Source organism: Scomber japonicus, chromosome 8 (assembly GCF_027409825.1).
Source record: "Scomber japonicus isolate fScoJap1 chromosome 8, fScoJap1.pri, whole genome shotgun sequence".
NCBI lineage: Eukaryota > Metazoa > Chordata > Actinopteri > Scombriformes > Scombridae > Scomber > Scomber japonicus.
The window spans coordinates 24,129,584-24,155,366 of NC_070585.1; the positions used below are offsets into that span (position 1 = coordinate 24,129,584).

The 25,783-nt window shown below is 40.2% G+C and overlaps 1 protein-coding gene across 1 annotated transcript in view; it reads right to left on the reverse strand.

Annotated features, from left to right (window-relative positions):
* The window catches only part of slit3 (slit homolog 3 (Drosophila)), a 244,885-nt gene that overhangs the window by 211,953 nt on the left and 7,149 nt on the right, over positions 1-25,783 (reverse strand). The window contains exons 2-4 of the mRNA XM_053323379.1: positions 16,878-16,949; positions 11,123-11,194; positions 7,308-7,379 (exon numbers count right to left, since the gene is read on the reverse strand). Of these exons, the coding sequence (XP_053179354.1) occupies positions 7,308-7,379; positions 11,123-11,194; positions 16,878-16,949 (216 nt within the window). The remainder of the gene's footprint in view (positions 1-7,307; positions 7,380-11,122; positions 11,195-16,877; positions 16,950-25,783) is intronic.

A 25,783-nucleotide genomic window follows, 5' to 3' on the forward strand; every position in this document is an offset into this window, starting at 1 on the left:
CTACGGCGATCCAGCTTGCTGGCTAGCTGCTTAAATAGGCAGCTGAAAGGGAAAGGTGTTGCTGCTGTGAACTTTAAGACCGCCTGACTGGTGAATTATGCCCTGCTAAGAAACAAGCTGGTTTGTTTTATTCACACATCCACATAGGAAGACTTCACATAGGCCAACCCACACACAAACTTCATACGGTACCTTTTGGGGCACTTGACTTCTTTCACAGCAAGAGAAACTAACCTCATGCATTCTTATTCACAAGTTGAGTGCCTGAATTGGTGTGTAAGATTGAATATACACACAAATATTTTAATATGGACACACGTACGAAACAAGACTCGGATTGCCTTCAAAGTGTGAGACACAAGTCATTTTAACAGTTGTTCAAATAGGCAAAGTTTTTGTGGGCGTGCGGGCGCGTACGTGTGTGCGTGTCCTCCGTGTTTTTCATACTGTAGTCAGAGCACACATTTTACTTACATGTTCGACTTTTAGCTGGACTTTGTTTCAAACACAAGGATGCATTACTATGTCTGCACACATGTAAAATGCAGATTAGACATCCTGTGATGTATGGCAAAAAAAAAATCAACTGTCTCCAGGAGTAATGGAGCTAATGTAATCCAGTTTCTATCACCCTCATCCCTACATGGAGTTTTTTTGATTATACTATGAATACATTAGGTTACAGAAGTACTATTGTAACAATCTTACTTAAGTATATACTATACATGCACAGTGTCTCATTATCTTTTCTATCCTTTTTCATATTAACAAGATTTTTCCCATCTCATGAATTAATGAATGAAACCTTTAGACTGAAACATGTCCATGTCTCTCTAAACCTCTTAAAATATCCCAATATCATTTGCCATCTCTTTTTCTCTATCTTTCACTCTCTCTCTCTCTTGGTTTTCAGTATCTCTGCAGTGTGTACTTATCTAAATATGTCCTGAGACAAAATCGCATTGCTGTCTGGACTGTGGGAACCACACACATAAGCTGGTAAGAGCAGCCTTATTTTAGGTTCCCTCTCTAAAAGTCTTCCCTTCCCTGAATGCCAGTGAATATCAGTGTGGGCCTAGTGGTGCAGCTGCATCCTGGAGCCTATGGGCTTCATGGTGCAGCTTCATGCCAGGACACCCGCTGCAATTTCAACCAACTGGCTTGTTTTCTTTGTTTTAGGAAGCAATCATGTCAAATGACATTGAGACATTGTGCATAAGTAAGATTGATAAACCTGTTAGATACACACACACACTGTACTGAATTGCTGAGTATGAGCCCTGTGGTGCAGCTGCATGTCAGGTCCTACAAGCCTTGTGGTGCAGCTGCATGCCATGGTTCGTACTTCTGAGTCATGTTTAATTATTAGGAAGTTCTGTCGTGGGTGTGTGGTTTTGTGTAAAGTGCCATGCACCAACACACACACACATACAAACACACACACATCGACCCACACACGTAGACCTCGCAATTCTACATCCAGCGCCCGTGGTGTTAAATCAGCGGGAGAGGTGGCGTGAGAGAACGAGATGTATTTGTGTTTGCTTCTGTGTGTGCCTCGGTGTGTGTTCGTGCGTTTGAGATTTATTTGTTTCTCGCCAGTACTCAGTGGCGTGAAAAACAAACAAAGGGCCTGGAGCCTAGTGACAAGAAAACAATCTTACAAATCCTGACAGCAACACAAACATCAAAGCTGTTTGTTCTGTTTGTGTGGGTGTGTGTAACAGAGAAAGTGCATGTGGGAAAAAAAAGAGAAAAATAGGAGGGAAAGTAAATGAGTGACCAGAGAGAGATAAAAAAAAAAAAAAAAAGAGGAGACACATGTGAGTTCAGGCAGTTTACGTTCAACCCTCTCCCTTCCAGGCCGTTCCCACCAATAGCCATTGCAGCCCTGTCTGTCACAGCCAATCGCTGAACACATAGAGTACACCCACTTCCTGTAACACTAACCGTAACATTCCAGCAGGTAAACTATGGCAGTCGCCTCTAAATGGACAATTAGCCAAGATTAAAGGCAACCTCCTCGTCTTTCTCCATTAACTTAATTAGGAGGAAAAGACGTCTCAAATGACCCCCTGCTCCTTTTAGCCTTCCCTCCCACTCTCATTCCTCTCTCTCTGTCCAGCTCTTTCCCCCTGACTTAACCAGCTAAGTTGTATTTACAGTAGAAGCCAAGGACAGTTACATTCACATTTTCACATCTGGGAGCTCCACTGAAGCATTTGGAGGTTAAGTGCCTTGCTCAAGGGTAACCTTATGATGCTTAAGAGCATGTCTCATTAACATCCACTCATCAGTCCAGGGGATTTGGACTGGAAACTTTGCAGGTCCAGATTTGTTGACCATTAGACTTTCCTCCCTCTACTTATCCATCTATCTTTCTCTTACTGCTGTTTCATCTGGTTTCACTTCCCCACAGCAACATTATCTCTTTTTTTCCTCCAGCCTTTAGTCTGCACTTTTACTTTTTAGGTGTTTATCTAATGCTGTTATCCGGACTGGCCCACAGTGAGTGAACATGTAGGGATTAAGCATCCTTCTCAAGGACACTTTGATAGGATAAAATCCTTCACAGCATCCCTCTGGACAAACACTCACTTCTTTTTCCATTAAGCTTCCAAAAACCCTTTTAGGCTGAATGTTTGGCTGTTAGTATCCCTGCTGTGATGCATTTAATGGGGGTGCTGTAAGAGTATCAGGGGAGCCCAGTAGCAGTGTTGAAGAATAGGAAGAAGCTGAAAGCCACAAACTAAAAAAGATGCACACTAGTCTTCACTACATTAGAGCATGTCATCAAACCAATATCTGGAGGATAGATTCTTCAGTAACAGGTTATTTTATTAGCTGTTTTGATGTTTACACTAGCTCTTTTATTGCAGACACTATTTTTGCAATATTGCATTTGTGTGCAAATTACAAGATGATGACAAGTATCGAAGAACATTAGCTGGCATTAGCTACTCTAAGCTAAAATAGTGGTCATACCAGACCAAGTAAGGCTGTAGCAGCAACATCTCTGACTGTAGTGAATTGAATAAGGGTGCATTTTATGGATCATGACTTCAATTTTTTATTTGTTAGAGAAAAAGGATGTGTGTAACAGTAGAGATTACCATGTTGTTTGTGACGTATGGACTGCATGACATACAATATATCCGCATTCTTGTTTGACATAACGTGACAACAGTCCCATCTGTAAAACACATATTCTCCATCTATACAGCAAGGTGGGGCTTTTATTTATTTCCATGTCCATAAATATACAAAACATGTTCAAAAATCACCTCCTACATTATGTAATACTCAGCATCTGAGGCCCCACTGGAGCTGCTGTGGTGAAGGAAAGGGGGAAATATCTGTCGTGTCTGACATTACTCCCATTTTCCATCTTCCAAGCGCCCTTCTCCTCTCATGCAAACCAATCAACTGTAATATGAGCTGCTTTAATGGGAGAGAATGATGCTGCTTCATGAGTATCACTGGCAGTAAACCAGTGCTGGTTCAAATGCACAGATGATGCACTTGGGGGCCCTGCACGCAATATATACTCACTCACTTTCACAAGCATGCACATATTAAACATGCACATACACACACAAACTCCCAGAGGACCCAGTGAAGATAACAGGATGAGACGCAGTCTGGGTCAGTGTTATTAGATAGGAGACTAACAGCCTTCAGTCACTTAGCAAAGTAAACCTCCCAGATATACTGTTATGTGCACTGATGCGCAAAAGCCCTCTACCCAATGGCTTACAATTTTTCATCTGAGCCATCACAATATGCTGCTTTTCAGACCAGAAATTCATTGTACTATAAACAAACGTATTCTACTCAAAACTCAAGCCTTGTGTGTGTGAATGTGAGTCTGGGTGCATGTGCTGTGAGACCACAGTCTCTGCAAACAGTGGGGGGAACCGACCACAGACTGCACACACTGAAAACCACAGACTCCAGTCCACTATTCATCTATATCACCATCTCTGTCTTCGTTTCCCCCCCCCCAATCCCCCTGCTGAGTACCTACACTCTGATCCCTCCATCCATCTACCCGCTCCCTTCATCCTCCACCAGCATCCTTTCATCCATCCAACCCCTCAACCCACCCCACCCCCGAGTGACCTCCCTAATACCTATCGTTCATCTGTCTTTGTCAGACAGTCAGCAGCCCCACTCACTGCTCAATTACAACATTTTCCAATAAGAGACGACGCTAACCTTCGATCCGAGCTTTGAATCCTATGCTTCAGTCATCTCAGCGGGATCCAGGACTTGGGTAAAAACTATTATCCACCCTGATACCTTTTGCCCTTACCTCCCACCCTCCTCGAGAGTAAAACCCTCCAGCCCATGCCTATTTTCCCTTAATGCTAGTCCAGCTCCTTCTCTCTCCTGCCGCCTCCAAACCTCAGACCACAGGGCTTTAATAGGAGGGTTAAGAGGTAATTCCTATCACACTGCCATCATTTAATATCTAACCGAGGCTGACAGAGAGGAAGGTTACGAACCCAAACCAGAAAGCCACCAGCAAACCTCCCTGTCTCCTCCTTCTTACCCTCCTGCTGTTACTTTCCCTTTCAATCTCCCTCCCTCTGGCTTTTGCTCTTTCTCTCTTGTCACTCTACCTCCATATCTTCCTTCTCTGACTTTCTCTCTCTCTCCTTCTCTTACGCAGTCTCCTGTCTGTATTTACCTTGCTATTTACATTACCTCCACTTCCTTCATTTGCAGAAAAACATTGCATGGATGGGATAAAAAAGCATCGTAAAATGGAAGAGAAAAATGAGAAAAGTGGAAAGAAAGAAAAAAAATAAAGAGCAGGAGGAAACTCACTGTAATTTAACACTGTAATTTAGATTGTGCTGATGGCAAAGTAGGGATATAAAGAACATGAGATTTATAATGTTAAGTTTGGAACATGTTCACCCTTTCCACTCTCTTACTGAGTTGTCTGAGAGCTCTATAGGGATCCATATTCAACCGGTAATAAATAGGAGCTTTCGAGATCAATTAGGGGTTTTATAGAAGAGTAAGCCAGGCAGTGGAGGAAATACGACTGTCAATCATGAAGAACAAGAAGAAAAAGAAATAAACACAGTGATTGCGTGTGCAAATTAATGTGTGATGAAGTGTGTACTGTACATGCGTGTGTTTATATGTGTTTGCATCTGTCACTGTGACCGTGACCCCCCCCCCCCCTCATCCCCTCCCATCCTTCCCCCCGATGTTCACATGAGGTTTTTGACTGTGTGTGATCCTGGAAGCCGCAGTTGACGTAAATGACAATTTGCTTTCAGCCATAACAGTCTAGTTTGCTGTCTTCAGCAATACATCAGACATACACCACAAATATATGAAACACACAATCAGTCTGTCCAGAGTTTTAAATAGAGGTCTCTCTGTGTGCACCCCACTGAGAAGATTTCATCTTTCTGTGGCTTTACTGCCAACACAAGGGATCACATTGAGAAAGCACTGCAGAAAACACAAATCATTTTATTGTCTTCATCATAAACCACCATTATTACAGCTGCATTTATTGTTTTTGTTATTCCAAACAACTTTGCACTGCTGTGTTTCAACATAAACGTTCTGATGCTGAATGAGTGATGAGTTTGAATGACAAAATTTGGCTATAAACAACTTTTAGTAGATTGAACAGGTGCACAAGATGGCTACTGCGTGGTTCATGTCATGGTACATTTCAAACTAAAAACCCTCAATCTGAAACATTTGTATGGAACTCCTCAATGCATTATCACCGCAGAAAAGTCAACAAAAACTCTATCTTATTGTATCCACAAGTCACCATCTGTAGGCTTTAAAATCGGCTCTAAAATTACTCCTACAGGACAGCAACTATATCAACTTTGATTCAGACTAGTTAATTCTTAAATCAGTGGTTTCCAGTAATGAACCAGAAGCACTGCAAAGAAAAAGCAGGTCAAAAACAGTTCAAAACTCCTGCAGTATGATCTACCTCTCCACTGATCTGTTATCCAAAAAAAATGACAAATATACTACTTTTAAAAAAGCTTTGGAGCTATGAGGAGGTGATGGCTCAGCATGGAGCTATGAATTTTGACAAGGTGTGCAGACACCTTACTGTTGGATAGCCTACATACTGAAAACAAATCACCAGTAAAGAAGAATAAGTTGACAGAGCTGCAGGAGTGGTTTGAGAAGTCTCTATGAACATTTTGCTATGACTCTGGGCCTCTATTGGAACTGCAATTGCTGGGAATCAGAGCTGACTGTAGCTATTTGTTTTTTGGTGGAGTATTCCCTTTTTTTAGCATCTAAAATACCTAAATATTCAATAATGTCAAACACACAGAGAGAACAGGAACCTGCTTTTTCAACAAAGAAAGGTTACAGTAGCTTCCAAGGTGTTCAGCTTCATGGAAACATTAAAAAAAGAGAATGAGAGAAGTGAGAACTTTAATGTCCCAATGCTGATATTCCCTTTCCTTATACATCACAACACACACACTCAGGCATTCATACTGATATGCAGATATATCACTATAGCGCATGCACACACACACACCTACATGATAGAAACTAATGATTGTAGAAACATACAGTAGAAAGCGTTCACCAGAGACACACATATGAACACACAAAAAGTCTACCTCTAGATTTACTTGAAGGCAGCCCAATGTAAACAGCTATAAAGTTTAGAAAGTGTTTCAACCTTCAACCCAACCTGACAGAGACTCTCTGAGGATAAGACAAATAGTAAAATGGAAAGAGAGAGTGCAGATGGAGAGAGCAGAGGAAGACATGGAGAAAGGGTGGATACACCTATGGGACTGAAACAGAGAGAGGGAGAGAGAGTGTGTGTGTGTCTGGGAATGTGAGATGAAAAAGAGGGCGAAGGACAAGTGGAAGGCTTCACTGCATCAGTATGACCTGCTCTTACACTCTGAATACTCTGGGAAAACTCCATATTCCTGAATAAAAATTCTTCACGGGTCCAAGCAAAACATTCACTCCAGGCACACTTTCACCTCTTAAAAATCATGCACACACATACGCACACACATCTGACACACACTCTTTTTCACCTCTCGACAGGAGCACAGAGCGGCACTGTGTCACCTGGCGCAGGACTTGAACCCTCAACCCGGATGAAAGTTCTGCCATTGCACCGTGGATGTTTTCAAATGGATCGCGTAACACATCAAAAGAGACAGAAAAAGGGGAGAGAAAGAGGCAACAGGCAACAAGAGAGATGGGAGAGTTGGAGGAAGTGTGATCGCTGGATGGAGAGATGGACAAAAAAAAAAGAAATGTGTACTCACAGTCGTCCTAGTTTGGGGTTGGACTGGAAGAGAAGCTCTGGGAGAAACTGGAGTTTGTTTCTGTTCAGACGACTGCAGGGAGAAAAGGAAGGTAAAATATGAACAACTCAGAGTAATCTCAATGAGAGAACAGACCCATAAATGAATCACTCAGATTCATGCTTCTGTGTTGACTGAACTATCACCAACCAGCCTAGCAAATCACGTTAAAGGTCTTACAGTTCATGGTTCAAAGGTCAGTTTCATGGGAAAGTCTGACTGGCTTCCTGTGATCATGACCCGCAGGTTATCGTGTCGTGTGTTGTGTGTGTGTGTGTGTGTGTGTGTGTGTGTGTGTGTGTGTGTCAGTTACAGGTTATCGTGCTGTAAGCTCTCTAAAGCCAGTTATCACTATCATCCCCTAATCCGCTTTGACCTGGGAGTGAAAGGTGGAACAAGTTTGGGTTCCTGGAGGCTTTCACTCACCTCGGCTAAGCTGAAAGATAAGTCTTAAAAAACTTTTAGGATTATTCAATGTATTGACACTATTCTTAAATTATTTTCTCAGACTGGAAACATGACTTATTTTCAAATATGATGAATCAATTAAAGTCTTTAAAATGTCAGAACCTACTCCAGGTTTCTGGAGTTTCCAAAGCTGATGTCTTCAGCTTGTTTGTTTCAGTCCAAAATAGTTCAGCATTTTTGCTCCATATGTGATCTGAATCATTCTGATTAATTACACTATTTTTTCAGCTCTTGTACTTTAAATATAGTCTGATAAATGTCAAAACTTGCTCTGTCCGTTTATAAAAAGAAAACCATGTCATTAATTTAGGCATTAAAAAATGCACTACTGTATACATAGCAAATAGCAAAAGCAAGTCCATTTTTTCTGGCAGAATAAAAAAATGTTTTCCCCAGAATTCATACTTTAATATTATTATATTATCCTATTAGAAAAAGATAGCTTATCCATTCTGCATTTTTAATGTGTTTTAAATGGCAAAAATCTTTGTGGCCTGATTATTTCTGATAATTCTGCATTGTACAATCTTTGCCAAAGAATACTTATTCAGTTCATCATTCATATTAATGAAACTTGTGTCCTCATCCAGTTCATCTGACTTGTGTTTCTCCACTAATATGAAAGGAAAACATGCTTATGCCCACTGTCTTCTTATATGTTACATGTAAAATACCATTCCCTGTTTAAGTGGTTTGAGCAGAGCATGAAATGACCATATGGCAATTATTTACGAAGGAATGAGAGGCAGAAGAAGATGGAGAGAGTGGAAGAATGGTGTGGACCAACAAAAAGATGTGTATGTGAAGAGAAAGTACCAGGCGGAGAGTGGAAGGGAAGTGAAATATGTGTCTATCAGTGTATGTGTGTATGTGTGTGTGCGTATGGAGGGTGGGGCTGAGATAGATGAGGACAGTGTGAAGAGAGGGAGCGTTATCAAGCTACCAAAGCATTCGGCTGAGAAACGAGGCGTGGAGGGGAAAAAGAGAAGAAAAGGAGGGCGGAGGGTCAAAGGGTCACACAGTAGAATCTGTGTTGGAGAAGACACAGACACCAACCTTTTAACCCCGTGATAATGATAATAAGACCCTGACTTTCACTCCTTTGTGCACCAATGGAAAGAGAGCTGCAGTCCAAAGAGAGATATCCACCATTTGAAATAATTGACCCCTGCTCCTAGAAAATAACTGCTGGTACGAAAGTAAAGCACATTGCTCGGCTACTATTACAGTTGTGAGTCATCTTGAGACGTTCACTCACAAAACAGTTATGGTTTTTACGAGAAGAATCCTTTGTGTATTTTCAAATATTAATGACGAGTTTCTCCTCCCTGGAACCTTTGAAAGAGTACCAGACCACAACTCTATGGGCACCATACTTTTAAAATTTGGAAAAATTATCCCTATTAGTCAGAATCACAATAAAGTCCAGCAGAAATGGTTTGGAGATGGAACTATTCTCACTGGGCTACTACCTCAAAATGTAGTGGTTTGATATACCAGTTAGTTTGGTAGGAAAACATTGGAGTAAATCACATCTCTTAAAAAAAATCCCCTATTCTTTTTGTAGATTATCAATCAAATGGAACCTTATACAGCACTAAAAATCAGCTAATTATTACTTTTTGCCATTTTAGGTCACCGCTGAGTCTTTCATTTGTATATTTGTATTGCTTACTGAGGTCAATTCACTTTATAATTTATGTGTTGACATGAATGACTGTCCTAACCCAAGGAGATCAATACATAAGGTTCATGTTTTTCACAATGTGACTCCATAAATCACACAGACTCAACACCACAACCTATCACCCCTAACCTTTCACCCTGACAGGCATAACATCACATTCCCTGTCATCAAAGCTTTTTAAAAAGCAATTCAGGAAGTACAATTAAGAACTATTATTTTTACCTGCTGCAAGGACCAGGAATATTTTTTCTCTTTTTTACCACAAAATCAAGAAAAATCACTAGTTTTTTTTTTTTGATTGACTACAGATAAATGTAAATGTTGTCCTATTTACATGATGTAATGCACTTTTACACACAATGTCCGTGTGACATTTTTCTAACGGATTAGATAAATGAAATATCATCCTTTGTGTGAGTTTTGACACACAACTATTTTGCCCTCCAACCTCTTCCTCCTTCACTTCTAACCTCTAACCCTTCCTGACACACTGCATTACAGAGCCTTTTAACATTAAAGCAGCCAATCACCTCTCACTTTCCCCCTATCAGATCTGTGATCTCCATTTAGAGACGAGATACACATGTTGCTGCCACTCAACTGCTCTCATGTTTCTGTCCAGAGTTAGAAGAGTTTTCTGTCACCTGGACCATTTTTTGTTTTTCTGCTGTATTTGTCTGTGTTGAGTGAATTTCCACTTTTAAAATGTCAAAAGTTGTCCTCCTTTCTTGTTTTCTTAGCCTACTGTTAGGGTTCAATATCTTATAAATGTATGTCTGATAAACTAAGTAAACATACTGCATCAGTGAAGAAAGCTCAACAATGTGTATTCAACACTACCAAGTCCTAAGTTTAGAGATGCTGTTCTCATCAGTCCAGTATGACAGCAAGATGGCGTGTTACATCACCTAAAAGTGACTTATGTTGCTGGAACTGTTAATCTTTCAATTTAGATAATTTTTAGGAGATAAAGTCTCAACAATACATAGTGTGTTACTCTAGAACTTCATCTCATGCTGCAGCATCATAAACAGTATGTACAGAATAAACTCCCGGCAGGTTGTCTGCCTGTCATTCCTCTAACTCAGAGTCATAAACATGCAGGTGTGTGTGTGGGAAGTGTTGTGTTGTGCACTGACACCTCGGTTCTGTTGACTAGAGCCTTGGTGTGAGCTGACAGACACACACACACTCACACAGACACATACTGCACAAGACAAGATCGATGGGAGATTCCAAGGTGTTGTGTGAAGTGGATGGAATTGGTTATCATGCAGGTACAGTCAGCATGTGTGTGTGTGTGTGTGTGTGTGAGACCATTTGAGTATGTGTGCAGGCTTTACAGGATGGACAGGCAGGCAGCAGCAGGAAGTCAAAGGTGTCTGTATGTTTGGCAAAATGTAAAGTCAGCAGTAGGAAGTCAAACATCTGCATGTGTGAATTGATGTTTGCAGATGTACATGTACAGTAAGCATCTGTTTTGCTGTTTGCGCATGTTTGAAGCCTCGTGGGCTTATTTAATCTTTCAAAAAACTGAAGTTTGCTTGAGATGTTTAGTTTACACTCTGCCTTTTTCTCGTATTCATACAAATCAGATCGTAGTGTAATGTGCTGTACTTACAGTCTCTCCAGCAGTCTGAGGTCTTGAAAGGCTCCTCTCTCTACAACACTGATTTGGTTGTCCTCCAGATGACTATAGCAGCAGACATACACAGAGAAGCCAGAGGGGAAAAGAGAAAGGAACAGTTGTAGTTACTGTCATTATTACTGTACACAAAACCAGAATGTAAAAACAATGCCAACAGGTATACGATTTGTGTGACAGTAAAGAGAAGAGAGAAATAACAGTCAGTGTGAACGTAAGCTGCAGTGAACACTTGTTTAAAATGACTAAATTAAATATCCAACTGAGGAACCAACATGTAGTTGGGAATACCTATCCACAGCCAGATTTTGAGGCTGACCTGGTTCAAACCAAAGACAGAAAAATAAGAAACATCTCATTTTCTGGCCAGTGCAACTAGAGAAAAATCCACTGCTTGACAGAGAAAAATAGAAAGATTTCAAACATTGAGAGAGACATTTACACTTTTTAAAAATTGGTTGTATAAACAAGGAATCATTGAGCTGAATAATTGAATCTAGCGTGAAGCAAAAGTTTAAAAAGTTTAAGACACGCAGCATTTCACAAATGTCACAATGGAGCAAGCCAAAACAAACAATTAACAGCCCATCCCTCTTCCATCCCTCAATGGATATCTTCTCTATTTCTCCTCTCTTTCCTTTGTGGCTCCCAATGTAATGCATATTCCTCTTCTTCCTTCTCTGCTCTGCTCTGTGTGTGTTGTCATGTTTTCTGGGGCGATCTAAGGTTTTCCAGATGGGACAGAGAAAACGGGCAAAGAACATCTCCGCAGATATGTGTGTTTATATTTTCTGTCTGAGGATGTTAAGAGTGACATCTTCTGAGAGGGGAGGGGAGGAGGGTCGAAGAGAAAAGAGTGTCTGATGTGAGAGGCAGGGGAAGAGATGAGGGAGGGAGTGAAGGGGAAGAAGAGGAGAGGAAGGAGGAGGCAGAGAAAGAGAGGAAACAGAGATGCAAAAACAAAGAGACCATGAATGACAAGATGGATTGAGTGAGAGAGAAAAAAAAGACAGACAGAGCCAAAGAAGACTAAAGAAGCTCTATCAAAAAGAGACGTCGTCTGGCCTGCCATGTGGAGTTTGAATTGTTTTGGCATGACCTTCCTTTAAATATTCTTTCAAAGAAAATGTTTAGACATGCAGCTGTATTACAGCCATTAATCCATGGTCTGTCATACCAGCTCATTACACTAACACACATGCAAACACACACACACACACACATATACTCAAATGATCACACACATAAACACACACACACACACACACACACACAGTCTATAGAACTCATATAGGAAACATGTACTTGGCTGAAAGATAACAGAGACATACACACTCAAACATACATATGGCTTAACCACTTATGAGGGGGGGTGGCACTTACTCAGACGCCGTTTGGTGCACAATGAGACACTCATATGAATTTTAACCCCATTTGCCTCTTAACTTTTTATTACAAAAAGATGTTCTGACCTTTGTCCTTTGCAAGAGGACACATTCACTGTGAATATGATGGTCAGGATTATAACACCCTTTGGTTGCATAAAACCAGATTGAAAGCTGTTTAAACCAATCTTATATTCTTTTAAATATCGCCAAAATATTTGGTGTCAACTGCTAAAAAATTCAAATGATCAGTCGTGTACATCCAGCGTGCTTGGTCTACTTTACACTAACACGAGTGCTGCAAAAAAGTTGTCAAAACACTTAGCTAAAAGACCTCAAACACACTTACAGTGGCCAATAAACAATGACAAGCATGAATACATACATAAGATGCATAGATATACATACCAGCACTAACATACAATGTTTGATATGTGTGTAAATACAGGTACAGAGTTATGCACTGGTAGCAAGCATACCCAAACACACAATAAAATATATGCTAAATCCTGACTCAATCCCATCACTCATAATTTACAGTCTAGCCAGCATTAATCCAGTATGTTTATTCCAGCATTTAGTCCTATTTTCTCCATCCTGATAAAAAAGCAGATCTCATAAACTCTGGAGTAAGCTAAATCAAGATATAACTTTGAGTAACTATGAGAGTATATTTGTCCAAATGAGGGATCAACCGCATGCTGATTTATTGAATGAAATTTAGAAAGGCAAGGGATCCTAGGCCAAACACATGGTGAGGGGAGTCGGCGCTGGCATATTGTTCGGATGAGGTATTGTTTTTATATTGGTCTGTATCAGGCATTAGTCATCGACAGAGAGAGAGAGAAAGAGAGATGGAGAAAACAGAGGAAAAAAATGTATTGATTTCATGTGTGTGGGGCCTGGTGTGTCTAATGGCTCCTTCATTCAACCATATTAAAAAATCTTAGCAACCATTATAAAAAAGCACGAATGTCACGCTACTTTATGGCAAACTCAGAGCACTTGGCCTCTGAAGGAAATAAGGAAATACTTCAGGGGATATTAACTTCACTTGTTGCTTACACACAATGGGTGAAACCACATTATCTTCACCAGGGCCAAATGTTCAATATCAAGCACAGGTTTTCACCTAAATCTAAATTTGTTTGGAATTACTCAATTTCGCCACAATCTGGAAGAAATCTTGTGATGTAAGACTGCCAAAGATATTACACTAAATGTTGTGCATGCAGTATGCATGCAGAGGCAAGCTGTGTCAGTTCAGTGATTACAGCAAGACGGTCTGACCGCTCAGATTAAGGAGATTGCTGCATTGGATTACGTGTGTTTGTATTGGGGGTCTTTTAAAGTTTAATCAGATTAAAGAAGGAAGTCTGATTTAAATTATTTAATGAAGTCAGACGTTAAGTTGATTTTATAGCCATTGAGATATTGATGTATAGATCAAGTAATTTAGAAATTGACAATAGATCTGAGAGGACAAAATGATGTTGTTTAAGTTTGGTGGGAGTGTTTAACTGAGGTCAGAATATTTGTAATGAGGGTCAAGTATTCCTACAGAACTAATTGTTAGTAATTACATGTTTGTTTGTATGTAAGGCTTTTTTCTGCGGCCCTGTATTAGCCTTCTGTGGGAAGAATGTTAGACTTATTTTAAATTACATGCAAAGTTTTCCCATGAGATGAATACAGAGCTTAAATTACAGAAAATCCCTATTTGTGTATGTACGTATGTGTGTGTGTGTGTGTGTGTGTGTGTGTGCATGCCTATGTGCGTAAATATGTGCATGTGTGTGAGTGAGAGTGAGTGAGAGAGAGTGAGAGTGAGTGAGAGAGAAGGAAAGAGAGAGAGTGAAAGTAGAGAGAGAGAGTACTGATAAAGTCACAGTAATACCTATATGACCACAGATAAGGGCAAAAAGGGATGTACTGTGTGGCCATTGTGTGTGCGTGTGTGCATATGTGTGTGTGTGTGTGTGTGTGTGTGTGTGTGTGTGTGTGTGTGTGTGTGTGTGTGTGTGTGTGTGTGTGTTTTCTCAGACCATCTCCTCTTTCCCAAGCAATCTCCTCCCCATTTTTAAGACATTGAGAGTGGGGAAATGTCACAGCAGTTTATCACCAACCACATGAAACAAGCCACCACACGCAAATACACACACACACACACACACGCACACACACACAGACACACATACACATACACACACAGAGACTCTTTCCTTGATCCTTCTTGCCCTCAATTTCACATATAGAGGATGTACACACACATTAACACAACCTGAAGCATTTACTGACATGAGTTCCAAAAACTAACTTGGTCCTCACAAGTATGGTTATACTTAAGTAAATGTGCTTACAAATGCAAACACTCACATGCATAAACTTATTTCCACTTCTCAGCGTAGTTTGCACTCAGTGTGTATTTTTATCTGCTGGTCTGGTTAAAGCACAGTGTGGAGGGAAGCTGCATGCAGCCAACGGTGATTACAGTTATTACAGGCCTCACACACACACACACACACACAAAATACACACAAAGATGCACACTCAAAGTTGCAGGCAGAAGAGTTGGAGAGCCCTCACAGTCAATTAGGATAGCTGAGAAGAGACAAGAGCTCACACTGAAGTACGGCTATTTAGACATGACAAATAAGATAAGTAATGTAATATCAAGTGTAGCATGGGTTGCAAAAGTACATGCAAGTGTTGCATGCACTTTTTAAAATCAATGGTGATAGACTAGACATGCACAAAAGCTGACAATATAATATAGATATGGTTTCATGGTGAGTGTGCAGTAAAAAAAACAAAAAAATACTGCCTTTAGAGGTAATTTTGCCAAGAAATGGATCTGTGGTCATTCTGGCTTTGGTCCTTTTTGAGGCCACCCAAAACCAAACTAATTTTTGAACATATTAAATCAGGATAGTTTTGAATCACCGGTTATGGTTCATCACTTTAATTCAGGTTGGACACACATCCGCATCAGCTGAAGGTCTTCTGTTCCAACATCTATCCTGTTCAACACAGTTATCCTCAGTATGTTATTTGTTCTGTTCTCGCCACTTCTTTGAAGTTCCACTCCACATTGGCAGCTCTGCATTGAAGTGAAAGGTTATTCATTCCAGTTCTAAGCATTCTAGTGTGTGGAACCGTGATTTTTATGATTAAATTATGTCCGTAAAGTAGATTTATAGACATTTCTTTAGTGCTGCTTCAAAGCATCTCAATGGCTTGATCTTTATTACTGATATCCAAAGACATTCTGACATTTCGAGATACCCCAATATTGCACAATGTGAAAATTCCCTCACTTTGGCTCAGAAAAACATGGAGGACAATTGTAAATTTTGACTTTCACTATGTTTTCATTCACTGTTTCATATAAACAATGACTCATAATTTCTTGGTAGCAATTGTCCAAAAGTTGCATAATTTCCATCTCTGCATATCAACACATCCACATCAGTTCAACATCTTGCTGTTGTGTTGCTTGTTTAGCAAATAAGAGTCTTACTGCTTTTAACTGGCATGTCAGCTCACTATTAGTCTATTATTCAACGTTGTAAATATTCAGTAATTACGAAATTTGACTCCTTGGATAGGACACTTGCATTCTCTCCTGCCCTCATTAGGATGGGAAACTGTATTTTATAGAGACTTATTTCCCCTATAGCCATATACAGGCCTATTAGGTAAATATAGCATTTGCCTAATTGCTCCAGCATGGCTTTTTTAATAGGATTCCTTGTAAAGAAACAAATACAGGTCACAGCAAGAAATAAAAGTGAAGGTTAAAGATGCATAAAAGACCTGCTGGAACTCAGTGGATTCAACTTCAAGGACAATTTTTGATTCAGCTGTGTTAAGCTAGCTATTGATCAGGTTCTATTGGGTTTGCTCTTCAAGGTGCCATCTGTAGTATCTAGTGGCATTTAATGGAACGGACTTGGCAGAAATGGACTATAATATTCATAGTTATGTCTTAATTAGTGTAAATACCCTAAAATTATGAATTGTTGTGTCTTCGTTACCTGAGAATGAGCGATTTACATCTACATCGGTAGTGGGTCCCTTTACACAGAGACCGCCATATTACAGTAGCCCAGAATAGACAAACCCAACACATGAGTTTCATAGTTTCACAGAAAACAGTCCAAGACGTAGTATAAGACATAGATGTTTTTGCATGAGTCCCATCATCTTTGGACGGCAATGTTATGAATTCACATGTGAAGGAACCAAAAGAAACAAGAAGAAATATAAAAGCCCCTGAGACCATTTGGCAGCATTTTTTCAGCACAAAATGTTAAGAAAGTAAAAGAAAGCAAAAACAAACTTACAGAATTCTGAGGTTCTTGATGCCAGAGAAATCCACTTTAGTGACTCTGGTGATGTTGTTTCTGTTCAAATCCCTACAGAGAGAAACACAGAGGTTAAAGATCGGACTTGTATCATTAAAACAAGTGACAAAACTCAGTCTGAACATTATATAATACATTGCATCTTGAAAAGCGAAATATTTCAGGATTAAAATTACAAAAAAGTGAATGAACATCAGTGAAAGGTTGAGTCAGTGTAGTTTTGTCCGTCTGCATGTGTGTTTTCTCACTCGATTTAATGAATGTGGCAGTATAGGACAGAGCGTGAGAATGCCCCACAGCATATGAGGCCACACACATTCACACAAGCACACGCACACACACAAACATACAAACACAAACAAACAGAAACCAAAACACACAAACATCCCTACCGTGCGAGCACCGAGAGTGTTACGCACAAATGTTCCCGCAAAAGAAAAAAAAGTAGGGATGAATTTATTTTCTCTCTCCATCATCAGAGTTTAAAAGCGTATCGTGTTTCCTGGCTGTCATTCAATCTGTTTTAACTACAGTATGGGTGCAATATCAACGGACTGCCTGAGTGTGTGTGTATTGACTGGTTCCCTTTACACGGCTATGCTGTTTATTGAAACGCTGTCGCACAGGAGGAATTAGGGCAAGAAAAAAAAACACACACATAAGTGAGCATAGACCAACAACACACACATTTTCTCTCTTATTTCACACACACACACACACACACACACACACACACACAACCCTTTTCCCCTCACTCTGAGAGCTTTCACTTCACTTGGAGACACATACACACACACACTCATACTCACACATAAACAGAGTCTGGTTTTACCATGGCGGACTGCGTGTGTGTTTTTCATAATACACCTAAACATTTATAAATCTGATTGAAGACCATATTAGGTTTCAAAAGGCTTCCCCAAGCTATCATGGCAAGGACCACTAATAAGAGCCATACCCCGGCCTGAGACAGGGAGGGCTGGTGTGGGAGCGAGGGTAGCACTTCCAAAAGTCCAAAATGGGATCCAGGGTCCAACAGGGGTCCTTTAAAAGGGCTCCACGGTAATAATTCCAATATATCTAAGCTGATACAATGGGAGATCTCATAAAGTAACTCCTGTGATCAAAGATTCCCACCCACTAGAGCAATAGTGATGGAAAGCTGGACTAAATCAAAACCAACAACAAACAAGTTCTCAAGAATGAGGTTTGAGTTAAGTACGGTTTCTATTTGAGGATCCTAGATATGAAGAAAAAAAAGAGTATAAAACATCTAAAAGATTTACAGTGGTGCAATGGTGAACCTTAAAGCAGCGCAAATCTATAATTTTATACTACCAATGGATCAAATGTTTATGTGTAATGTAAAAAGGGTCCCCTGAAGTGACAAACCCACAGCAAATTATCACACAACTCTCCAGCTCTATGGAGCATTTTCACATCTTTTTAACTCAATGGTTTCTCCGTATTTTCCAGCCAGCAATTTTACTGTTTTCGCTCTCATCAGCGTTGTTTCCACACACAGAAAGTAACAGTTTCCCAATAAAAGGTTCAGCACCAAACATTGCAGCCAGATCTAGTTAGCTGCTAAAGTTTGTGAACATAGTGGAGCATTTAGCAGCTAACATCCCACATATTTTCTACATGAACTGATGGAGAACAAAGCAGTGCTAAAAGGACCGTGCGTGTGAGACTTATGTTATGCTAATGCTGCTAATGCTAATGTTGCTCATTGTCAATCACTGTTTGCTAACATGCCTGCCATAGCAACCGAAGTCCATTTTCTATTTTCAGGCTCTTAAGTAGTTCAAATCAAATAAAGCAGGTTTAAGAATTAGTAGGCCAGAGTATTGCTTCCACGTTCCCAACATTCATGTAATTTTTGACAATCACCAACCGATAACCATAACCAACTGGGTTTTTTATAACCATGACAATGAAGGAAAATATTTAAACCCAAACCATGATTTTTCCCAAACCCTAACCAAGATGTTTTTTTGTGTTAGTGTCAATGGTAGCACTGATAGCATCCAGATAATGGTGACGTCTGATCAGAAAACACTTACAATATGTGTCGTCCTAGAGAGCATGAACCAAAAACTAATTTTAGATGATAAATGGCGGCATTTATCTCAAGTCCTTCATGATGTTTTTCTGCTGATCACACACACACACACACAAACACACACCTACACACACAGATGACAGCAAACTACCATGCAGATGCTGGTGCATCTTGCCCAAGGACACTTCGAAATGCGGACAGGAAGAGTCAACTTTTTGATTAGTGCACCACCTGCTCCACCTCCGAAGGCACAAAAAAGTCAAACTTTCACAGCTGTGTATGTTATTATATGAGTCCTCATCAACAGCAGATACACGCATTTAGAAGAAATGAAAGACTGCAAAACTGAAGAAACCAGAGAAGAAATTCACAGTGATGCTGACTCTCACTGCATACGAGAGACCAGATAAACCTTTGACGGACACTCTGCCATCATCCAGACTACTATAGATGCTGCTGGCTCTTGTCAGAGGCTTCCAAGTATGCTTGTAATTGCCATTTCCTTAGAAAGCGAGGCAGCCTGGTAAGTCTTCTTGGACGTAGTGAAAAATTCAATGCAGCATTGATTTATCATTTTCAGCTCAGGGAAAGCTGCTTCCCAGATGAAAGAAACTGATTTGTAATGTCAAGTATCCACTCACGTTTGATTCTGAGGCAGCATCCAAACACTTCGCATCACTCCACCTCTCTCCATCCACTCTTTCTTGTCTTGCTCCTCTGCGCTCAGCCTCACCATAACTGCCTTTCCATAATTGGCTCAAATCTCTTTATTCCCTCTTCACCTTTATCTGTCTTAAATCTCTCCTCTTTCTCCTCTTTTTTATCTGTCAGTGTGTCAGATCTTCTCATCATGTTCTCAGCCTTCTTCTCCACTTTTTCTTTTTCTCTTTAATCTCCCCCTTTTACAGTGTCTCCCCCTCTCGCAACCTCTCATGTTTTATCTTTCACTGTTTCACAGTTGACTAAACACTTTTTCTTCGCTTTCCTCTGCTTTTCTCTTTCTAATCTCTCCTCTTTTATCGCAATCTTTCACTCTTTTACAGTTGGCTACATTTTTCCTGCCTTTCTCTTTTTTTCCTCTCCCTTTTCAGCTAATCTCTCTATCCTTATCTCCATCTTTCTCTTGTTCACAGTGGAAAATTCTGCTCTCTCACCAGGGAAACCGCTCTGGAGTCAAACAAACATTGAGGATAAAGGGCCAGGTGGAAACCAATGGCATCGCCTACCTAACATGACAGCCTAAGAACCGAGAAAGTCAAGGCCATTGCCCAAACAAAATGACATGTGTGAAATTAAACAACAAATTTGTCAAATAAAAAGCACACCAGTAGCAGTGATATATTGGGAAATAAACAGATGGGTAAAGCATTTGGGTTATTTCATTTTTTATCATTAGGCATATTTTTTAGATAAACATTACTATTAGTTGTACAAGCTATAAATTCTACTATTGAGGCATACTATGGATTTGGGTATATTGTGCATATTTGCCTGCCTTTACAATATGCGCATATAGCAAGCTATATGTCTGATTTGTTAGTCTTCATCTTTTCTGTCTTTTATCATTATCCTGATGACTGAAGTTTATTAATGGATAAACATGGATGTATAGAATTAAAGACACAAAAATGAGGAGTGTAACAACCACTTTGTTTCAGTAAGACAATTACAGTACATCAATGAATTGATCATTTATAGCAAATGATTACACAGTTATATTTGGCAGAGAAAACTTTGCTTTTTAACCGTCAGAAACATCAGAGCAGCAATGTGAATTCTGCTGGGAGACTTAGTCCCCCCTAATTAACACATACATGAACACTAAATTTTCTGAGGAGAAGTAGTTGGTGGTTGAAGAACCTGCAACTGCAAATGACGTTGGAAAGAGTATATACAGGAACAGTGGTAAGTGTCATGTTTTCAGACAGAACATGAGGCGAAAATTCATTGTGTGCAAGTTTGAGCACTGGATCATTGTTTATTCACCTCAAAAGAGTCAATGTACTAGGTGTGAGCTTGCTAGGAAGGGACATACCGACCATGTCTTTGGGAATAAACCTGTGTATTTGTTTTCAGGTTAATCTCTGACTGAACTCACAACTCATCAAAAATGCACACTCTACTTATTATTTCCCTCCAGTATCTCTTCCTTTCTCTCTCATCTCTGTACATTTATGAAGCAGATTAATTAAGTATACACTTTTTTTTGGCTGAAATAGATCGATTTTCAACTGGCACCGCCCTGGGCACGTTTGCATCTTTTGATTTTAAATGCAATCAGACTGCCTGTAAAATCAGCTTTGTCTTCTGTGAGAACACACAGGTTATAATGGTCTTGCTGTATATCTGCATGAATATGATTGGACACTACTACACAGATGAAAGAGCCACTGATTGTGAAGCATGAATAAGCTGACACCAATCAGCTAATGAAAACACAACTTCAGACCTCTGACACTATGCTCCATAATTAGCTTCTAAAGGACAACATCATCTGCGTATTTTTTGCAGGTTTTTCAAATGGAAACGCCCACTCAGCTTTTAGCAAAAAGCAATGACGTGGGTTAGAGTGGTGGCGCCCCCCCTCCCCCCACAACAATACACACATACAGGTCGCTGTCAGTGACTTCCTAATATACTCACATACTTTATATTGGGGCATGAAATGTACTATACTTAAGATATATTACGAACAATGTAAAATGCATTGAGTCATATTGTGTGATAGACAGTTGCTGAGTGCTGGGAGCTCTGGAGGTCAGCGCTGGGAGTAGAACTGGAGCTTAGGGACAAATAACATCCGTGAATTACACCGTATTCTGCTCTGATCTGGAGCCGTTTGCTGTTGGTGGGCTCAGAGTCGGTTTGTCTTTTTTCAAGTTTGAGCAGAAGCAACAGTGAGTGCTCAGTCCGTCTCTGTGGCTACTGGCTACATCAGGTCACGTAAGCTTGTTTTAGAAGTGCTTGGAAAAAGGGTATTCTAATGCTAAAACATATATACTTCAATCAAAATTTTAATTTTCGGATTTGAATACACTACTTGGAAGCTACAGTATGATATAAAAACTGTTGCTTTTGCAGAAGTTGGTAAGTCCATTATTCCAAGTTCAGAAGCAGGGACTCATAATCTCATTCATCAAACATCACTACCCTGAGATAACTCTATTATGACTTGACTTGACCCCAGATACTGCAGAAATCCTTGAATAAATGTTAAACCATATATGGTTAACCTCAAATGATATAAGATAATGCAGAATTATAACTGCAGAGGTTGTGAATAACATCCAGCTAATGAGGCAGCCATTTTTATGCACCTGGTCTGTTGAAGCTTGGGTGTCCACCCCACCCAGCAGTAAAGCTTAACTTAGCTTTAAATTTAACTGACCAGCTGGCAGTCAGACAGCTAACGAGTGGCTTTAGTACAAAGCCCTAACAATTGTTTGTTTCCATTACAGGCAGATGCAAGGCGTACGTGTGTGTGTTTGCGACAAGGGGATAAGACAAGAATGCAAACAGCAGGTGTTCGGGGAATTAATATACCATACAACACACACACACACAGAGACACACACACACACACACACACAGACACACACACAGACACACACACAAAGGCACAGACAGCTCCTCGCCACATCTCACCCAGACTACTGAAACCAGTGAACCTTATAGTCTGGCAGCCTTGGGCCTGCAAACTGGTTGACTTTACACACACACACGTATGATGTGTGGGGGGCTGATTCAGTTGAAGTACAGCTTTATTGGTTGGCTACACCACAGAGACTGAGAAAAAAAAACTGAGAAATAACTATTAGAAAGGAATGTTAAACAAATGACAGATCAGGTGACAAAGACTCCCAAGAGCTCGAAGGAATGAAAAGTTGGACGGGCGGCTGCTGTGGTAAACCATGAAATATTAAGAGTATACATGAGTTAAAATGTTGACATGTCGGGTTGCTGGTCGGTCAGTTGTGTTTGTCTTTCTCTCCTTGTCACCCTATCTCAATTTGTCTTCTTTTCGTTTTCTTGACCTATACCCTTCTCTCTATCTAGGACAACAATGAGGAGTAACGAGAAACTACTGCAAACAGTTTCCTCTCTATGTTCTCTCTCTGTCTGTCTCTGACACGGTGACATTTCCTCTTTCCACTATCTCTCTTTTTTTCTCTCAGTCTATTGCACCCTGCATCCTTATCTCTCTCCCTCCATCCTTTCCCTTTCATCGTTTGTTGTTCTCCGCTTCATTTCCAAATGCATTCGCTTCCTGTCCTAATCTTCTGTTATTTTCCACAAAGCTCTTGTACCGCTTCACTTTCTCATTCCTCCTTTCTTGCTCTCCATCATTCTCTCTCTAAGATAGGTATGCTCAATTTCGCTCTCTAAATCTCCCAGTTACCCAAGGAATCCTAATTGCCCTCTTCCTTTTCCTCTGAGCTACACACTCTACAGTGTGCCTGTCACCAGAGACAGGGGGCAGACGTCAAGCTGTTTCAAAATTAGTCTTCAGTTTAGCTGCAATTTATCCAGTTGAAATGTCTGGATGTGACATTTAACAATACCTGCTCACACTAATTGTAATGTCACTCAATATAAAGTTGCTTACAAGGGAAAAGAGAAATATCTTTACAGTAAAAGAGTCCTGCCTAATCAGGACGGATTAGTTTAGCTTCAGCAATCAGAAGACAAAAGCATCACATTTTGCTACTAAATCTTTAAAGTGTCTAATTTAAATGAAAATAATCAAACTTTTCAGTTACAGTTTACATATCTCAGTATCACTTGAAGAAAGCATCTTTACAAAAAAAAACTTTGACTGAGTCCAGTAGAGCATGAAATTGCGTGTTCTAAATCACTGTATAAAGGACTATATGTCAGATGCATAACGTAAAGTTATAAATCAGACGATGTAATCATGGAAAGCATTCAAAGAAAGACACATTATGTCCCCATCCACATTTTAAGGCCATGTATTGTCTACGACGTCTAAGAGTGTACACGTTTTGGAAAATTTGGGGGGTTTGTGGAACATTTGGTCTCTTGTGTGACCATTTACTGCTGTTTTGGATCTTTGTCATAGTGATGCTAATCGGTAGCGAATTCTCTTCTATTACAGAACTTTTCTCTGGGATACACAGCAATCATCACTAAGAGGTTTTGGGCATAAACACATACACACACACACATAGAGCACAAGGCATGAGAACACAGCACAAAGCACAAACACAGACAAACAGTCACGAGAGGGCCACAGCTGGAGCTACCTCCGAGGACAGCAGGGTCATGTCCTTCACAGGTTATTTAAACACATAAAAATCACCTTTAATCTTACAGTTAAACAGTTAAAGATTCAGTAGTTCACCACATGTTTTGTAATACATGTCTATAATATTAAAATGAAAAATGCTCTTTACAAAGTGCAAACTGAGCCTGAACTGAACCATTATGACTCAACTCTCTTCAATTTCTACAATCCTGCTCCTTTGAAGGCATGTGCACAGATGAGTTTCCCTTCTGTCTTTTCCAAGAAAATGTGAACCTACTTGAACTCTATGTTTTGCACACAAATAATGGTATTATTGATCTGAACTCAACTCTGACAGCAAATAAATTAAAAGTGATGAAATGATTCGAGCTTGGCTAACTACCATCTGCAGGTGTGTAATGTGATGTGTGTAATGACAGCCATCAAATCCAGCCTTGGTAGAATTTACATAGCAAAATCAAACATTTGCCAACACCACTGAAAGAAATCTTGTTTGGATGACAAGATTGGTGTGAATGAGTTTATTACCGCAAGACACTGATCCCACTGTTGGGGAGATTGTTTCTCGTGTAGGCTATGCATATTTCTCAGAAACATTTGGACACTTGACATTTAACATTTTAGCTGGCAGGGTTCCCCGTCACAAAGAAAAAAGAAGAGAGTTACAGACTAGTTGTGCAGCAGTGTTTCAGTCTAGAATGCTAACAATGCTAAGAAGACAGGAAAGGTTAGAGGCGAGAAGAGAGGAAGAGGAGGAGAGACACTGGTGATAAAGGAGCTATTAGTCAGTAAAATATTTTTGCTGCAGACATTCACTTCCATTCCATAAAGGGGAATCTGGTCTAAATGACGCACTATACAACTCCTTCCTCCACATCTGCACTCGGACTCTTGAACTTTCTGTCTCCCTGTCACAAAACTTTTTAAACTTTTTGCCATTTTATCTGACTTTCTACCCCGCTGCCTCTCATTTTCACACTCTGTGTATGTGTTTCTCTTCTCTCTCCATCATTCTTCTTTAAGTCTGTGTTCATCTTTCTGTCACTTCTCTATTCTATTTATCCTTGCATTCAGTGCCTAATATCAAAGTTAAAACCTATGGGAGCCCTGTGTCTCTCGACTTTGTTCCGTCATCTTTTGCTTTGTTTTCTGTCTGTCACTATCCATGTATCTCTCCCTCATGCTCTCTAGTCAATGTTAATGCCTCAACCTCAGGAAATCCATAGTTTGGTGTCACTGTTAACCACACAGGCTTGATCACATTAGGGAGTCGCCTGCAAGCATCTCTTTCTTTTCGAGTCACAAGCCAAAGGGGCTGTAAACCAGCGCTGTATTTGGTTAGTTCTTTGGAGTTTGCAGGGCTGCATTGCTTTTGTCTGGATTTACTGCTGCTGTACTGTAAGTCAATGGGGTGGGGGGTGGGGGGACCGGGGGGTGAATGGTAATTTGGCTGCTGAGAGGCCACTTGACAAGAACAAGGACTACTGCTTCCTCAACCTAGGCCAAGTCAGAAAAAAATACAAATGAGTGAACGAGAGGATAAGAGAATGAGAG